Raw genomic sequence first — 17,634 nt, forward strand, 5'->3', positions numbered from 1 at the left:
GATATAATAATTGTTGTTAATGCATTTTAGACTACTGATATCCAGTATAGCTAAAAGTCAGATAATAAAAAAATAATTAGTGCTTCTCTTCTGATTTTATAAAAAAATATAAAATTAAGATCAAATATTAATTACTGCAGAACTGTTTCTTCATACCCAGCTTGAGGATCCAAGGACAGATCTCTAGGAAACTTCACCCTTTTGCTCACAAGGACAGTAGGGTATAAGCCATTGAGTTTAGACACTTCAATAATTCTCTTTTCGGTATCAGACCAATATAGATTCTTCCCAATCCAATCAACAGCCAGTGCATTGGGAACAGCAGTATTGTGGACTACCTAGAAAAGCAAAAATTAACCATCTAAATACTGTGAGAAGGAATAAAAATTAAAGAATTAAATATATCTGAATACTGAGAGGTTGGATATATGATACAGAGAAATACAATGTGAGAAAAACAGGTATTACTCCTTGTTAAACAATGACACTTCTGAAGTAATGACACCTTTGAAAGTAAAAACAATGTGACACCATTTCTTATAGTCAGTGAGAATGGAGAATAGCCTGATGTAGTAAACACCAAATTTCCAACTTCTTTACATTATGCACTAAATTTTAACAATTTTGTATCTTTTATTTTTCATCTTAAGTTTGTAATGTTCCTTTTGTCTTAATAAAAAATACATACTTTTTTTTCCCCTTTACTACTCTGTTTTTCATAGAACTGAGATGAAGCTTCTTTCTTGGTAACACACCCTAAAATATGTCTACTTGTTAGCTCACCACTTCTTCTCACACTACATTGGCGTATATTTCATTTTAATATCACACCAGTGTCATACATCATGACAGATACCATGAGGGCACATACCTTAGGCAAAAAGAAAAAGCTCACCTGGTTGGAAAGTAAATGCTGTGCTCTTATGGTCAATGTTCATTTCGTAGAAGGAAGAGGAACTTTCTAAGAATTAGTTCTATTTCAAAAAGACTACCTTACTGAGGAATAAACTAAGGGATGGAAGCAATTTAGTGCCATAATGGATAGACTATGATTCACTGACTTGGGATGTGTTATTCTCAAAATTTCTGATGACCTGAATAATTCTGAGACTTGAACAAATATCTCTAGACATACAAGACTACAAACCTCATCCTGACAGTATGACTCAATCTAGTCTGGCTGGGAATACTTCACGTTAAGTATTGTCTCAGGCTATATTTGAATATTCCCAATCATCTCAAAATGAGAGTCCAACTTCAGCTAAGCTTCAAAATTCTACTCCTAATTAGGTCTCTGTAACTAGAACTTAAGTAAAAAAAAGATTAAAAATCACAGGGAGCAACATTGGAAAATATTTAAGATTTCTTAAGTACTAATAATGGATTTATTACCATAGTGAACATTCTAATTTATCGTCATCTTCACCACTAAAGGCATATGCACTCAAGTATAAACTTTACATGTAAACATTATAATGTACTACTGAATGTCTGATTTTAATTTAATTTACCATATGAAGACATTGAAAATCATTCAAGAGAAGAGATACTGTGAGATACTTTACCCTAATTTTATAGTTATGAATATGTAAAAACATCCTTTCAGGTTATTACGTTATTTACCACCTTATAAAATCTTTCTAAAATTAGATCAAGTTGTGCAACATTTTTTTCACGTGAATAGAATATTTTATTTCCTAGTACCTTAACATTGCCAGCTTCACTGTTTTATAAATGTGCGACTGCATCAAAGCTATGCAATGCAACATGGGACATTTCATGTACAAACAGACAGATCTGCAAACTTATATTTGGCTTAGTTACACTGTCTAGAAGCATCAACCAAAGTAATTAGTGTCTTTTCTGATGACTTTTCTTTCGAAGGATCACTTTAAACTTATTCCAGTCACAGAAATGACCAGTGTGACATTTAAAGTCTACAGACCAGCTGACTACAGCATTTTCCATAACTTCAGTATTTCAGTATACTTACACAGCTTACCAACTTAGACTTGTTTTTTCTTTGGCTTTCTGTAAACCCCACTGCACTAACAATTCAGTCAACTGTCAGTTAAGTCATACAGAATTTAGCTCATAAATACAATCCTCTTAGCCTTTAACTCTATTTCAGACAAGATCCAAATGCAATTAAATTTTACTATGACTTGCTACCTCATGCCATGTATGCGTATGCATATACCCAAACTTCTCAAGTTGGCTTACAACCATAAAGGAGAATTTTCCAAAATACTCCAAAAAAAAAAAAATACATCTAGCAGTAACTTTATTAATCTACAACTACCTTGATGTCACTTCCATTCAAACACATTCTGTTTATCCTACTGCCATTTGGTCTGCTGGAATCAATCCAATAGATGAACTCTTCTCTATAGTCAAAGTCTATTGCAATCACATTATTTAGCCCCTAAAAAAGGAAAAAAACAAAAATAATAATAGTAAAAAAATCAAGCCAACTTATTCAAATAAGTTTGAATATAAAATATTTGATAGCATTCAGAATGCAAAATATACTGCATACAACAGTCATCAAAATGCTTCACTTTACTATTATTTTTGAGTACCTTTTTTGAGGTACTTTAGTTTTAAATAATCAGAAAAAGACAAAAATTATAACAGTAATAAGTATGGTGACAAATAACTATTGCACTTCAAAAATTCAGATGACGTGAAACTAAATGAAGTTGTGATATTCTTCATTTCTGATATTGAAATTAACGTTATCAGTAAATGTATTTATCTTTTGCTCAATCTTTTTGTTAATTACTACCTTTGGCATTACTCTAACAAACAAGAGGGAAAAACAAACAAACAAAAACCAATCTTGCAACAATTTTCACCAAATGTAAGTGTTATAATGCCATCTCACAAAGGAATGGAAGTAAAATACTATCCTATCTTGTCAGCTCTCTGGAAAATGTAAAGATATTCATTTTGTAACAAACTCAGAAATAGCATAACATTTACTATCTTTAGTGGTTAGTTTTTACTATTTATATAAATGAATCAGGAATTAAAGACTGTGATGTTCAAAAAAGCATAAATTTTAATTCTTGAATAAGGTTTTCAATTCTCAGATGCACACACACACATATATAGCTAGTATATATATATATATATACATATATATATATATATATAAAGTGTGAAAGTGAGAGATCCAGCAGGCATCTGGAAGTCTCCTATGGCTCCAATTACTATGCCAATATAACAAAAGAGAGTGGTGATCGGAGATGAGGTAATCCTATAGGTTGGAAACAGTAGTCATGTAATAATGGCTTTTCATCCCAAATAGAAGATAGGAAACAAAGGTTTTGCATTCAAATGATGGCCCTCATTTCCTTATCTGAGAACTGGAAAGCCTTGTCCCATAACCTGCTTAACATTCTACTTGTAGTGAATTCATGGTTATTCTTAATATTATACAGAAATGTTGTTATCAATCAATGATGGAGCAGCAGTAGTAAAAAGAACAGATGCAGTTTGCACTTTTAAAACCATAAGATCTTTTCATCAATTCTATTATCAGCCCAATGACCTTTTACTCTAAGGTATGTTGACAACCTCCCTCGTTAATTAAATTCATACTTGTAGAGGGAATGCTCTGGAATTGACAACTCTAAAATAAACAACTAAGAACAACAATATTTAATTGCCCTGAAAGTAATATGTGGCTTATCTGCAAACTACAGTGTAATAAGGTAGATCTATCTTTTGAGCAAAACTTAGAGGAAAGGAGTGATCAGGCAGCACAAACCATCAGTAAAGCCTGAAATGACACAGTGTTTCAAAAATCACATATCCATGCACACATAATTTTAGTAAAATCAGTTGCAATTCTGACACTTGTAATTGTGCTACAAAAAAAATAATCTGTCTCTTTTATTATTACTAGCAAACATGTACCTAAAGATAAAGCTGCACACCAAATTCTTAACAAAGGAGACCAAAGATGAATCATAAGACTATCAAAATGTATAACATTCTGGAAATCAACGTCAGCAATTTGTGAAAAGCTCTATACCTACATATTTTAAAACACTGAGTAAATTTCTTAAGTATGCAGGCTGATAAAAGAATTTGAATGCCTTCAAATCTTTTGTTTCAAGTGTTTTATTTTGGGTGAGTTTAGTTCCAATATTTATCAGAATATTAGCTGCATGTAAAATTGTTTCTGTATATTTGCAACAGAGTTCTCTGTCCAGACAATATCTCTTCCTGCTCTGCATATCACTTTGAAGTCCTCCTAGCATTATTCTTTTTCTTTTCTCTTCTATCCTGCTTTAAGAAGGAATGGTAAAACTTTTAGATGGCATCAGCTGCTTTAACCTCGCATCTCAAACCTGTGGTTTTATTTGTCTCTGTTACATGCAGCATACTGTATCCTAGTCCATAAGTTGTGGTCCCCTTGGTGCATCAATAAAAAAAATAAATACAGGTAAAATCACTAAAAAGGAGGAGGAAGATTCTACCTACTTTGGCTATGGAAACCCTACAGGTTTTAATGACTACGAGTGAAGGAAATGGAAGGCAAAGAATACAGATGAGATGTATTTTGAACAGTTGAACTTTTTATGTACATTTGAAAAGAAAAAAACAATAAAGGAAAAAGCTGGCATGTAACAACTCAGAGAAGACTGAATGAACTCCTGCTTTCATCGCCTCTACTCTGAGTTTATATGAATAATTGTTAGAATGACAAAGCACAGATCAAATACACAGAGAAGGGAGGTTTTGCTCCTTTGCCAGAGCAGTTCTGGTATTTGCCTTCATCTGGCAGATGTCTAAGAAAGGGTTAGAGCTGATCCATCGTACCATTACAAGGACAAAAAGATGTCCTCATGAGGAAGACAGCTCACCTGTTCTGCTGGTATAGCTTCCTCTTTTGCTTTCAAATCTGGATGTTTTCAAAAATGCAATATTTATAGGATCAAAGGCCAGAAGCTTCAAAAGTTGATATATATATTAGACTAATGAATTGATGTGATTCAGAAACCACAGATTGTCTTCAATGGCTGGAGCTACATTGTCCCTAATGTAGTGAAAAGGAGTCCATTAAATTCAAGACTAATAAAGCTCTGCGCCAATCTGTCAGCACCAAGCATAAAGAAATTTTACTGTTGCTCCCCTCTTTTCACAGGCTTCTAGTAATAGATATACCAGCAAAAGAGGAAAGGCAGTGAGATGTAAATGAGAGGCAGTCAGAAGGATTTCAGAAGAAAAAACAGATTTTAACAAAATGTTTCCTATGCTTAAATAAATTAAAATGATTAATGTAAGATGGTTAATTTTGTAATTACTGTTGCGAAGACCTAAACACCTTTCTTGTGACATTAAGATGCACAGCTTACTGACACAAGAAATCACAAAAAACCTGATGCTATTGACTGGCATAACTGATTTGGAACTCTAATCTGTGGTAAGTAACTACACTTAGGTGAAGCATAGAAGCAGAGCAGAAACTGCTAAAATGATAGCTCTGTACTTACTGGGCAACTTTCTATTTTTGTAGTTTTTTCAAAGACTTGTTTTGCTTTGTTTTGTTGTTTCCTGTCATAATAATTTAGAATAATTACACGAAAAAATCAGATTTAGCAAAAGATGCGTGTTCATGCATTGTAATGCTGCAAATATTGGAATCGAGTTTGTCTAAATTAAAAAAATAGATTTGGATTCTGACAGTAATTATCCCAAATAATACATGGCCAAATATATATGTATTTTTTAAAAAAAATAAAATATACAAATTGTTCAAAACATATTGCAGTGGAAGAGGATCACAAATAACATAAATTTTCGTACATCAGAATGACTGACAAAACAACTGCCTGAGCCTTAATCATCTCAATACTCAGGTAGTAAATTTAAAATATTAGCAAAACTGTGAAGGTACTGCAGTTGTTCTGTGGTGCATACAATGCCAATTGTAGAATGATATTTCTGTCAGTTGCACACTTTAAATAAAAATAAAAGTATCGAGTTAAACTTAGAGCATGGTACTATGATTATACCTGTTTCAACAAAGTGTAGTTGGATCCATCAGTGCTAATTTTTCTTATTTCATGATGATCAGCCAGAATTAAGAAAGGTTCCTCATCTAAACCCCGGGAGAAAGAATATATTAGACTAGCTTTTACGTTAATTTATGGAAAATCAGGAATACAATGCTGAAATACAGATGGTTTGAAAAATAAATGTTACATGCTCTGATCAATGTTATGGATGAAAGAAATATTTAAAACATTCAAATGTTCCAAGAAAGATCAATGATGCAGTATAAAAATGAACAAAGCAATCAATTAGTATATCTTCCAATGTAATTTAATTTTTTGCCTTTGGAATATGGGAACCATACTGTATTTTATGATAATTTAATGTCAGCAATTAAATTTGAAATATATTTCATACCACTTGTTTTAATTTGAACATTCACTTTCAAATTATCACTATTATTTTTTTTCTGTTGCAAACCAAATACATTTTGTCCATTACTTTTTGAGACCTCAATACTCTGTATATTTTAGATATAAAGAAACAGATATTTGGATAAATCTTGACTTTCTAATTCTGAATTTATGCCAAATTTGGCTTTTTTACCCCATTTTTCTAATTTATCAAATAGTATTCCTTCAGATTATGCCATCACTTTGAAACATCACTGACAAACACAATGTTTTTTGTTTTTTTTTAAGTCTTTGTTTTCATTCTACTAACTGAGATTGATACACAAAAAAATAGTAATAATAGAAAATGTATTTATGATTTTTATCTACTGCTCATACATTCTGGGATCTAATGTGCCGTCAAGCCTATTCTGCTCTTGTACTAAATACTTTGCCCCACCTCACCTATATGGTTAACTTGTGAGACATTCTTCAGTTCTTCATGATCTGAGGCACTATCCTCAGCAAAGACTGTTAGTGGGTTGTGAAGAAAGGCTGCAATCTCTGTTCTGTTGTAAAGATCTCAAGGCAATTTATACAAGACACCAGCGTTATGCTGAATGTTTGCATGTTGGTAGCTCCTCTCAGCACAACCATCCTTGCCACACCTCACACAGCTTTGTCATCATCGCTTTTGAAGTCTGATTTATTACAACTCCAGTATACAACTGTCCAACAATGTCCTTCAGCTCCCCCTCTCATTTGAGCACTCTATGAGTTCTGAATATATGAGTGGCTTTCAAGGCGTGAGATAGGAGTAAAGTAAAAATTTGATCCTGTATCTCTACCCTCCCCCGTGCTTTCACTCATTACTCTTGGAAGCACCTGGACAAGAATTTTGAGGCAAACAGAGGTTCCAGTCTTCCTATCATTAAGAAAGAAAATAGATGGTTTTGATAAAACAACAACCAGCAACCGACCAATGAAACAAAAACTCTGCAATGCAGGAATCTCCTCAAGCCGAAGACTGCACTATGAACAAAATCCAGCATAAAGCAGTAATGGGGTTTTTGTTTCTTTTCTGTTAACATTTTGTTCTTCCTTTCACTGATCTAATGAATCCTACTGACTAAAATACGTAAAAATAACATCAAGGACATGGACAGAGGTGTGAGGAAATAATCAGTGTTCTTATATATCTTGAAATGTACTGTGTATTACAGATGAGAGTTGAGGATTTAATATGCCACAAGAATAATGGAATTTCTTTTGCAATTTGCAATTTCTGTTCTATTTTCCTGTTCCTCCTTTTCCCATGCACATGTTGAACATACTGGGAAGTCTGAGGGACTATTCACCAAAAATGATTTGAGTACAATACATACTAAAACCAGAACTTATTATCACATTCAGACATTGAATCACATTCCTACTGTTTGTTGAAGAAGTACTGTGCTTTGAAGTAACTGTTTATCTTGCTTAAAAGGGGAACAATAAAGACCTTGGAGTTAAGGAATGTCACAAATTATTTTGGATACAGCTGTGAATAAAAAAAAAAAAAATAATAAATTGTGATACCTGAAAGGGATTTACAGCCATTTGGGTTATCAGGCTGTATTTCATACCCTTCTGCACACAAGCATTTGTAGGTTCCATATGTATTGATGCATTGCTGGCTACAGGGAAATCCAGATGAACATTCATCAATATCTATACATGTTTTGCCATCATCCTTCAGCTGGAATCCAGGCCAGCATTTGCACTGGGAAAAAAAGAACACAAATATATTCATTTTGAATTACTCGCTGACTCTGTTATCTTTTGAATGTGTTAGCATCATAAATTTCTTTATGTAGCCTCAGGTTTTTAAGTAAAATTCTAACTACACTGCTATTCATACTGTTAACAGGCACACATAACTACATTTCTTGTCAACTGATGGTGAGATCATAAATATAATTCCCTGCCAAATAGATATCTCCTTAGAATAAGTAATTATTCTTTCAACATTAACTGAAGCAGAAGTAAAATGCATCTTTTCAAAAATATGGAAAAAATCCATAAAATATAGAAATTTTCCCTAAAAATATGGGGAAAAAAAAAACAACATGAAAATAATGACACATGGCCCCCTTTTGAATTCCTTATTTTCAAATGCACATGGACTTTTTGGTAAGGTTGATCGATGGTTTTTAATGCTTTTTTCTTGAATATTGATAACATCCAGCATTCTGTGTAACGGATCCGGTAATGTGAATGAGAACTCTGAAGCCAATTTTTACTCGGGTCTGATGATCACTGCAGTAAACTGATTGCATGCAACATCAGTGATGCAAAACACAACTGGGTAGAAACAGGTGAGAATGGATGAGGAAGTTAATATCAAATGATTTGAATCGGAAAAAAGTTCTAAAGGCATCAAATATGTATCAGAAGAAATTGGTGGCCAAGTGAAGTGAGGACAAAAAGGAGAGTTTTTGAAACATACTAGGGAAAACGAATTATAGTATTAGACAACTATTATTTCAGAATATTACAAATGTCAGTAAAAATGCAGAAATGCCATACCACTTAAACTGAGATTCTCTTCTGTATTTCACAGAAGACCAAATGATGTTATTTCACATAAGTTTCAAATAAATTTACTTGTATGTAAGGATTAAAAAAAACAATAAGTGAAAGATCTTCAGAATTTTAAAACTGCAGTTTTCCTTACGTATTTAGAACTGGGCTAACTCCTCAGAACTGCAAAGAATTAATCTCTGGTAACTTAAAAGAGCTATAATCATTAGATATAAACACTATAGTCAAGAAATGAAGAGGCTTTGAAATAGGAGCATATTTTTATCAACAGACAATTGCATGTCAGGTTACTTGTATTCTCTGTTTTGTTCTCTGCAGAGACCCATCATATGGTTTCTACACAATCACGCTACTACAACTTTGCTACTACTTTGATTCATCTAGCCTAGTCTCCATGGCCTTCAGATTCATGGTTTCAAGGGTTTGACTACCTAAGGGCCTAAGCCATATTGGCCAAATTCTGTTTAGATCTCAGTGAGCCAATATTTTACTAAAAAGATGAAAAGTTTGGGTGTGTGTTAGGGATACTGCAGAGCTAAAATCATGAAAAAATGTCTCTCATAATCCACAGCTTCTACTTACAGGTTAGTGCAGTGATTAGGGTTTACACAATACACAGGAAGTATTCTTTTCTACATATTTCAGAACGCAAGAGTAGATTCAGGAAATTCAACACAAATCACATGCAGGTAACTACAGGTTTTATTCTGAAACTAAGGCAATTGTACTTTGTTCAATTATGTTAGTACCTTTGCCTTAGGAAAAAAAATGGAGAAAACTTCTACTCCTGCTATTCACTTGTACGTTTGATTTTTTCACAAATGAAAATGAGACTATTTTCAGTGCTCTGTACACATCAGTATAATTTGCTACACACAAAGAATTGTATGCTTTTGTCAATAGGTTTAAAGTATGTTTTATACCTTTTTTTTTTTTTTTTTTTTTAAATATTTATATATACACGTGGCAATTATTTGCTTACTGGAAACAAAACTTTGAATCTTCTCACTACGGTAGGTAAACCACTTCAATACAAGCCACACATCACAATGTGTGTGCAACACATTGGAGTTTTATAATAATCATGCAATAGTTAAGAAACAGGTAAGAATTAAGAATTTGCATTTTCTAACACCATATCTTATATTCACCTTGTATCCAACGGGAAGATCCTGACAATCTTGAGAGCAGCCACTAACTTTCTTACTGAGGCATTCATTAATGTGGCAGCTTTTCTCATCAGAACCATCACTACAATCTTCTTTGTTATCACAAACATCACTTTGAGGAATACACTTGCCATTTTTGCACATGAAAAAAGAGCTGTTACATGACTGCTCTGGAAAAGAAAAAAGAAGACACAACTTTGTGTAGTTTATTAGTATTTGGAATTAATTTTCTGATGGATCAACTGCAATATGTGCATGTAAGATCAAACAGTTGTGTAAAAACTGAATGTTCATTTCTTATTGGTAGTATTATAATACCTTTTTACTTTTCAGTATCTGCTTTTTCACTGTTTGGAAAACTTAAAGGAACCTCCCATCTTTGAAAGACTTGGTTGAAAATGGTCAGTGTATTTAAGAGACTGACTGCCTCTCTTAAAAGATTACGAAGAACAAGTTAAAATGAAGTAATGCAAATTAGAAGCCTAATAAATATGTTAGATATCACGTATTTGATGTAATACAAATCAGCAGCACAAAAAATTACACTGATAACACTGAAGATAAACTTTTACTATCATATAGAACTAAATTTAATTAAAATAGTCTGTACTTCTTTAGGAGGACTTCTGTAATTAGACTCAAAAGTTAGATTTGGAAAAATTAAAGGGAGAAGTAAAGTTGAAATACAAGATAAGTGTAGGGAATTTTCCTCCTGTAATGAGTGACTTAGATTAGAAACAGGTCAGATCATTAAACAGGGAACGATGCTAGACATAGCTACAGATTCACATATTAACATCTATATCATACAAATCCCAGGGCTTTGAAAGATTTTAGAATTCATTTGCAGTTTTTGAGATTATCTGAAAACTCTTGTGTATGTTCATAACATTAAGATCTTCAGTAGAATTGTCAAGAGACTGGTGGCAGAAGCTCCCTATGCATTCCCTATGGTTTGAAATTTCAGCAATAACATGAGGTCTATCAAATAAATACTACTGTTTTGGGTATGACTATTTAATTTTCACACACATTAAGATGTGACTATAATGTAATGCTAATTTTATCAAGGATTGGGATTTTAGGTCTGACTTCTATAGATATAGGTAAAATGTACCTTCCTGATTTACAATGTGAGCGCACCTACAGCCTCACATCTTGGCAACAGGTCAGTTCAGTTACATTCCACATCTCCAAATCAGAATCACAATACTTAAATATCAAGCACTTATGTTGCCTTACCACAAAGCAAATGAGTGATTTCCATCAAAATCATTATAAAGGCCTACTATGCAATAAAGCCATAAGATCTAGACAGCAGAACTGGTCTTTCAAAAAGCCATAGAAAATGATATTATATGCAGACCACTCAAAAAACAGTCAGACTTGAGCAAATTTATTCATGCCAGTAAAAAATATCAGCAAACCCAATCATATCTGCTCAGTAAACACAAACCTGAACTTTTGCATTTTACGTTTATAGGTGCCTCATCAGAATGGTCTGGGCAGTCAAAATCACCATCACATTGCCACTGGGAATTTAACAGGCATCTTCCATCTGCACAAGTGAACTCTCCAGGATGACAGCGACGATATCCTAGAAATATAGTAATCAATTACTTCATACTTTGCTTAATATTTTTGACATACAATTTTGCATACACAAACCAATTTAATTAAAATTGTCTTTTGTTCTATAAACAGATGCAAAGCATTATATGCTTACACACGAATGTCTACCAACAAAGAGAAATCAAATAGTTGTTATGCAGCACAGTATAGTCATGAAACAATTCCCACCTACGCAAAACATATTTATGCAGCTCTTACATAAATACATTTTCCTTTAGAAGTAATTTAACTTTATGCTATTATTAGGAAATAGCTTTCCAACAGACATTTGAGAAATTACTATACCCACCAAGTAGTTTTTACAACATGTTTACTACTCATAAGCTTTCCCTTTGAAACATTCAAATAGTAATCATTTTAACCATTCCAAGCATGCATTTTCTAAGACTTCCACAAAATTAAGATATATAAAGTTTATATACTTTAAAAGCTAAAATGGATTATTCACAGAAAATTGTAATATATAAGCAGATATTTTCTTCTTATAACACATCTGTTTAACCTAGAGTTTAAAAACAACAAGCCAATAGAAAAATCTGGAAGAGTCAAATTTATTTTTTCCTATTTGGTTTTGAAACATGAAAGTTTCAGATGGAAAATGACCTTCTATTTGAAAGATATTTACTTGTAAGATTCATTACACCAAACCAACTACTAATAAACTTGTGCCTGTTTTGGAAAGAAAACTGTAATTTTTCCTGTATTCTATGCATATAAATTCTGCCTCAAATTACCTGTAGTCCTTGAAAAGAATCTTGAAAGCAAATTTTGATTTATTTTAAAACTCAAGAAAAAAATACAGAGTAAAATGGTTATAGAAGAAGAATTACATAGCTATACTCATCCTGGTTATAAAGAATGATTTTGATTTTTTTTTTTTAAAATCCAAATTATGCAAAATCATGTTTAAAATTATTTCCTTTTGGGAAAAAAAAAAAATCTCCAAAAATTTGATTCTTCCAAGAAGCAAATTTAAATTCTAGTTACTACTGAAGCTTTGATTTAAATACCCAGGTTGTGAACATCTGAAACAAGCAATGATAAGAGACAAATTATAGAAGTAGAGTTAATATTTGTCCTTCTTTTCTAATTACTACATTTCCTGCTACATAGCATAGCTTTTTTTTGATAGCAGATGGGACATGACATTTGACTGCCTGGGATGAGGTATCACTACATCAAGAGCTTTGAACCTTTTGTATCTTTAGTTATCATTTAGAAATGTGTTCATGTACTATTTTCAAAATGCAATATGTTACAACATCAATTACAATCATCACTTGGAATACAAAATAATTCTGAGGCCTCTGAGGTGTTGTTTTTTTTTTTTTTTCCTCTCTCTCTTTTAACATGCATCATGCTTGAAAGAAGATAGGCTGATTTGATATTTGATGCTTTTTGGTTGTCTGAAACACCTTTGACTGGGAGTTTTTATAAGCCAACAGTTTTACCTCAGATCTGTAATGTTTCACAAAGATGTCACCATCAAAAATTTCATTACAAATGTGAAGAACAAGGGCCTCTGTTCTCTTCCCAATTTAATATTGCCTCTTTTCTGGATGAACAGGATATAAATAAATTGGGAACTAAAATAAGAAAATTCTTGCTATTCCTATATTTGTCTTTTGATTAGTTACATAAAGTATTTTGTACAGATTATCCTTGAATAGGGTTCCTCTTTTCTTTTTTTTTGAAGAGCATACGAAATGCCTTACAACATCAGACAGTGGCTCATCTAGCCCAGTATTCTGTCTCCAACAGCAGCAATAGGAGATGCATTTTAGGGAGAATATATTTTGTTCTCATGCTCTCCCCAGCTTGAATTATTTTTATGTTTTTGTTTACAAGTAATTAATTATTTAGATTTCATAAACAAAACAGGATTATATAATGGAATTAAAATTTGTTTCAAATAAATTTTCAAGGGCTACAAGAATTTTTACAATCTGTTTAGATGCAAAATCTGATACAAGTTAAAACTGGTTATTCTAATTGCCCGTCCTATTTTTATATTATATCTGAATTATTCCCTAGGAAAACAAACAAATAAATAAAATATACCCTTGAATAATACAGATGAAAAATAATAGTGTTTTAAATAGAATCCTCTAACTTAGCTTTTAGAAATGTATGTCAAATGAATTTTTATCCCACTCAGTAGACAGCGGATGCTGAATAACCATATAATTTGGGGGGATATCAAGATGCAGATCTAGCAGAGCTCTAAAATCTAATAGAGCTATAGTTAGGTTACTTAGTTTGCAGTCAAATAAAAAAGTAGATATCTCAGTGAAATAGATGGTTAATTTTTACATCATAACAGCACCTTAAAAAGTCTGTTTTGGAATTTACTTCCTGCTCTCTACAAGTAGTTACCTTTCTCATAAATGAATGTATCCCTTCCCTAAAACTACATTATGAGTTTACCACACTGTTTTATCCTAGTCACACACTACCGTGTGTAGTTGATTACTACCTAACAGAAAATCGCACTGAAGCACTGCAACATGTAACAGATGTTGCTGTAGATTTCAGTTTACTCAGTAGAAATTAAGTGGAGCATGTTCCTGAAGGCAGGTCTATATTACAATTAGTTCAGTAGTCTGTACACTCCTTCTTCTGTTGCTATTTCCTCCTTCTGCCCCTCTCCAAAAGTCTGTCAAAATACTTCTATTTATTTGTTAGTATTTTAAGGGACCATGCATGTAGATGATGCTATAGAAAATATAGAAATATATATATATAATAGAAATATATGAGCAAAAAATTGTAATCATTTAGAAAAAAATGCACTTATTTCTGAAGTTTTTGAGAAACTGTTCAGTTCTAAATGTTTATTAAAGAACTGAAGACTGCTTCCAAGTAAAATCTGATCAGAAAAGCACTCCTCCTACTCCCCTGACTCCTCAGCTTGTTCATGTAGTGCTAAATAAAGGAACAAACCCCTAATGAGTCACTTCCTATAAAGGGTTCTGGCATACGGAAACTATAGTTTATGCTTTCACTATTGTGTGGGTACACTCTCAAAGACTCCTTTTGGCAAAATGATCTAGATAGCAACAGCTGTTAAGATACCAATGTCAGTATAAAGTGTGCACTTCAATCACCCAAAACAGTCAGTACAGGTGCAATGGGGTGTGCATCTGACCTCACAGAAAGCTACAGTCCTCGATGGATTAGTGTGCTGTAGAGAGCAGCAGGAGTGCACTCAGGTAGAGCTCCCACATCCCCAGGAGATGTGCTGCAGGGCTACCTGGGAGCCCAGAGGGCACATATGCTTGCAATGCCGTGTGCCAGGGTGGGAGGGAAGGTGCATTTAACTTCTGTGTGTATGTGTGTGTGTCCATGGGTGTGTGTATTCAGAACTCTGGGGGATTAGTTACAGGAGGGCATTTAAAAATGAGTAAGGTATATTAACATTTTACAGGTGTACTCTGATTTATCCATTGTGTTGTTGTTATTTATACCAAATGTATAGTTCATCGATATCCACTTAATTGTATGTCATTAATAAATCAATAACCTGCTTTGATCCTGGTTTGGTTTAACTACATGAAGTAAGCAGTTTTTCATTACAACAACTTATTGTCATCAACCGCTCCTTTCAAAACACCACGTAGTTTACTTAAGTGAAAAGGAAAAATAAAGTCTGATAGGAAGTCTGCATGTTTGATCTGCTTTTTTCTAGGGTAGCTAACTACACTGGCAACCGCACCAGTGGCATGGCGCAGTAAGGATGCAGCAGTAGAATGAAATAACTGGTAATGAGAACCTAATATCCACAGTAGAGGCATTTCAGGATTTCACTTCACACTAGCTCTCCTCTGTTCCTGTGGACTTCCTGTCCATTGCTGTCTGAAGTATACCTACTATCTGGCTCAGTTTCAAAGGATTTTGTTTGTTTGTTTCCCCCTATCATTTTGTTTGCTTCAGCAGTGCTGCATGTGTGCCAAAACACCATATGTGGGGGTGCCTGGGAGATTCACTTCAAAAGTGCACTCCTGATCTGACCTACATAATGTAGATGCAGCAGGAATCACTGCTTCATCTCAAAGAACCAGGAGTTATAGATTGCATGTTTTAAAATTATTTTAAATCTTATTAGCAAGTAACTGTAAGTCACAACCATAGGAAATAATTTGTCCTTGCAGCTCCAGCTCCAAGTTAATACCACTAGTTAATGTTAAAACAATTATAAAAAATGAAGAGGGTTTTTTTTTTTATATTATTTTTTTCCAATAGTGACTTTAAAGAAGCAGACCTTGCAGGAGACCCTGTAGTTAACAGTCTGAAATTTTTCTGTTTATTCAACTTTTATTGTACTTGCCACATTCCAGTGATTCATCTGATCCATCTCCACAGTCATCATCATGGTCACATACAAACTGTTTGGGAATGCAGATGTTGTTATGGCACATGAAAGCATTCTCATCACAAGTGTTATTAGGAGCTAAAGAAAATACAGTACATAAAAAAAAAATGAAATTGAGAACAGTAAGGTATATAGCCATTTTCTTACAGAAAAATGACATGAGAAGTAGCTATTGTCAGTGTATTCACTGTAAATAACTTTAGCTTTTTGGATCATCACACAATTAAATGGCAGATAAAGCTGCTCCTAACCACTAAGATACCTAAAGGATAGCTAAAATCTCACATAATCCAAGACAAAAAGGTTTCAGAAGTTGATGCTGTCTACAGCTAACTTAAGGTTTGCCTCTGAGAAAAATAAAGTTAGTAAAGTACAGGTTTCTTTCTTATGTTACTCTGCTCCTTAACAAAAGCTCTTTAAAATCCATAAATACCCCAAGTCCAGCCCATCTTAGAAATAATATATCATAAAATATGCATAAAGGAGGCTGTAGCGAGGTGGGGGTTGGTCTATTCTCCCATGTGCCTGGTGACAAGACGAGGGGGAATGGGCTAAAGTTGCACCAGGGGAGGTTTAGGTTGGCTATTAGGAAGAACTTCTTTACTGAAAGGGTTGTTAGGCATTGGAATAGGCTGCCCAGGGAGGTGGTTGAGTCACCATCCCTGGAGGTCTTTAAAAGACATTTAGATGTTGAGCTTAGTGATATGGTTTAGTGGAGGACTTGTTAGTGTTAGGTCAGAGGTTGGACTAGGTGATCCTGGAGGTCTCTTCCAACCTAGATGATTCTGTGATTCTGTGATTCAGTGCAGAGACATTTTTTCTGTATTTTTAATCTACACCATTGTTATATACGTAAGACAAAACCTCTAGTGAAAGTACTACTGTAATTCTGACACATTCAATACAAATGTATTTCAGAGGACTGTAAGCAATACTTTATAGAGCAGGACACGCCAACATCTGACCAATTAGCCAGAAGAAATTCTGAGCATCTGGGCATTATAAAGGCAAAAGTATCAAGAAAAGAAATACTATGCATTTTAACATGCAAACATACCACAGCCTGCTGTAGAAAGTTCATCACTTCCATTAGGACAGTCTCTTTCTCCATCACAGAGCCAGTGTTGAGGAACACACGCATGGGAGCCTAGGCAACTGAACGTCTCCACAGCACAGGTAACTGAACCTGAAAAGATGCTATGTGTGAGTGTTCAACATGGTCTAACTGCTGTTTGCTTTGTTTTGTTGTTGTTGGTGGTGGTGGTTTTGATTGTTGTTGTTTTAAACATAAATGGTAATGACTGGGGAAGCTAAAAGAAAATTTGGTTTGTACAGTATGATAAACATACAGGCCAAAACTGTATTTTACAGTAAAATTTTGACAATCTATTCTCTCTTCTGTTCTTTCCATTTACTCTTTCTTAATTCACTGCAAAGAAATTTAATTTACCGTACTTCATGAAACCTGTCCAACAGA

General features: G+C 33.6%; 1 protein-coding gene across 12 annotated transcripts in view; it reads right to left on the minus strand.

Annotated features, from left to right (window-relative positions):
* The window catches only part of LRP1B (LDL receptor related protein 1B), a 553,237-nt gene that overhangs the window by 102,967 nt on the left and 432,636 nt on the right, over positions 1 to 17,634 (minus strand). For all 12 annotated transcript variants that reach the window (XM_080600673.1, XM_080600668.1, XM_080600675.1 and 9 more), the window contains 8 exons: positions 17,215 to 17,343; positions 16,113 to 16,235; positions 11,610 to 11,750; positions 10,136 to 10,323; positions 7,980 to 8,163; positions 6,030 to 6,115; positions 2,303 to 2,425; positions 157 to 338 (listed from right to left, as the gene is read on the minus strand). In XM_080600673.1, coding sequence (XP_080456799.1) covers positions 157 to 338; positions 2,303 to 2,425; positions 6,030 to 6,115; positions 7,980 to 8,163; positions 10,136 to 10,323; positions 11,610 to 11,750; positions 16,113 to 16,235; positions 17,215 to 17,343 — 1,156 coding nt within the window. The remainder of the gene's footprint in view (positions 1 to 156; positions 339 to 2,302; positions 2,426 to 6,029; positions 6,116 to 7,979; positions 8,164 to 10,135; positions 10,324 to 11,609; positions 11,751 to 16,112; positions 16,236 to 17,214; positions 17,344 to 17,634) is intronic.

This window comes from Anser brachyrhynchus (genome assembly GCF_964034855.1).
Source record: "Anser brachyrhynchus genome assembly, chromosome: 7".
NCBI classification, from domain to species: Eukaryota; Metazoa; Chordata; class Aves; order Anseriformes; family Anatidae; genus Anser; species Anser brachyrhynchus.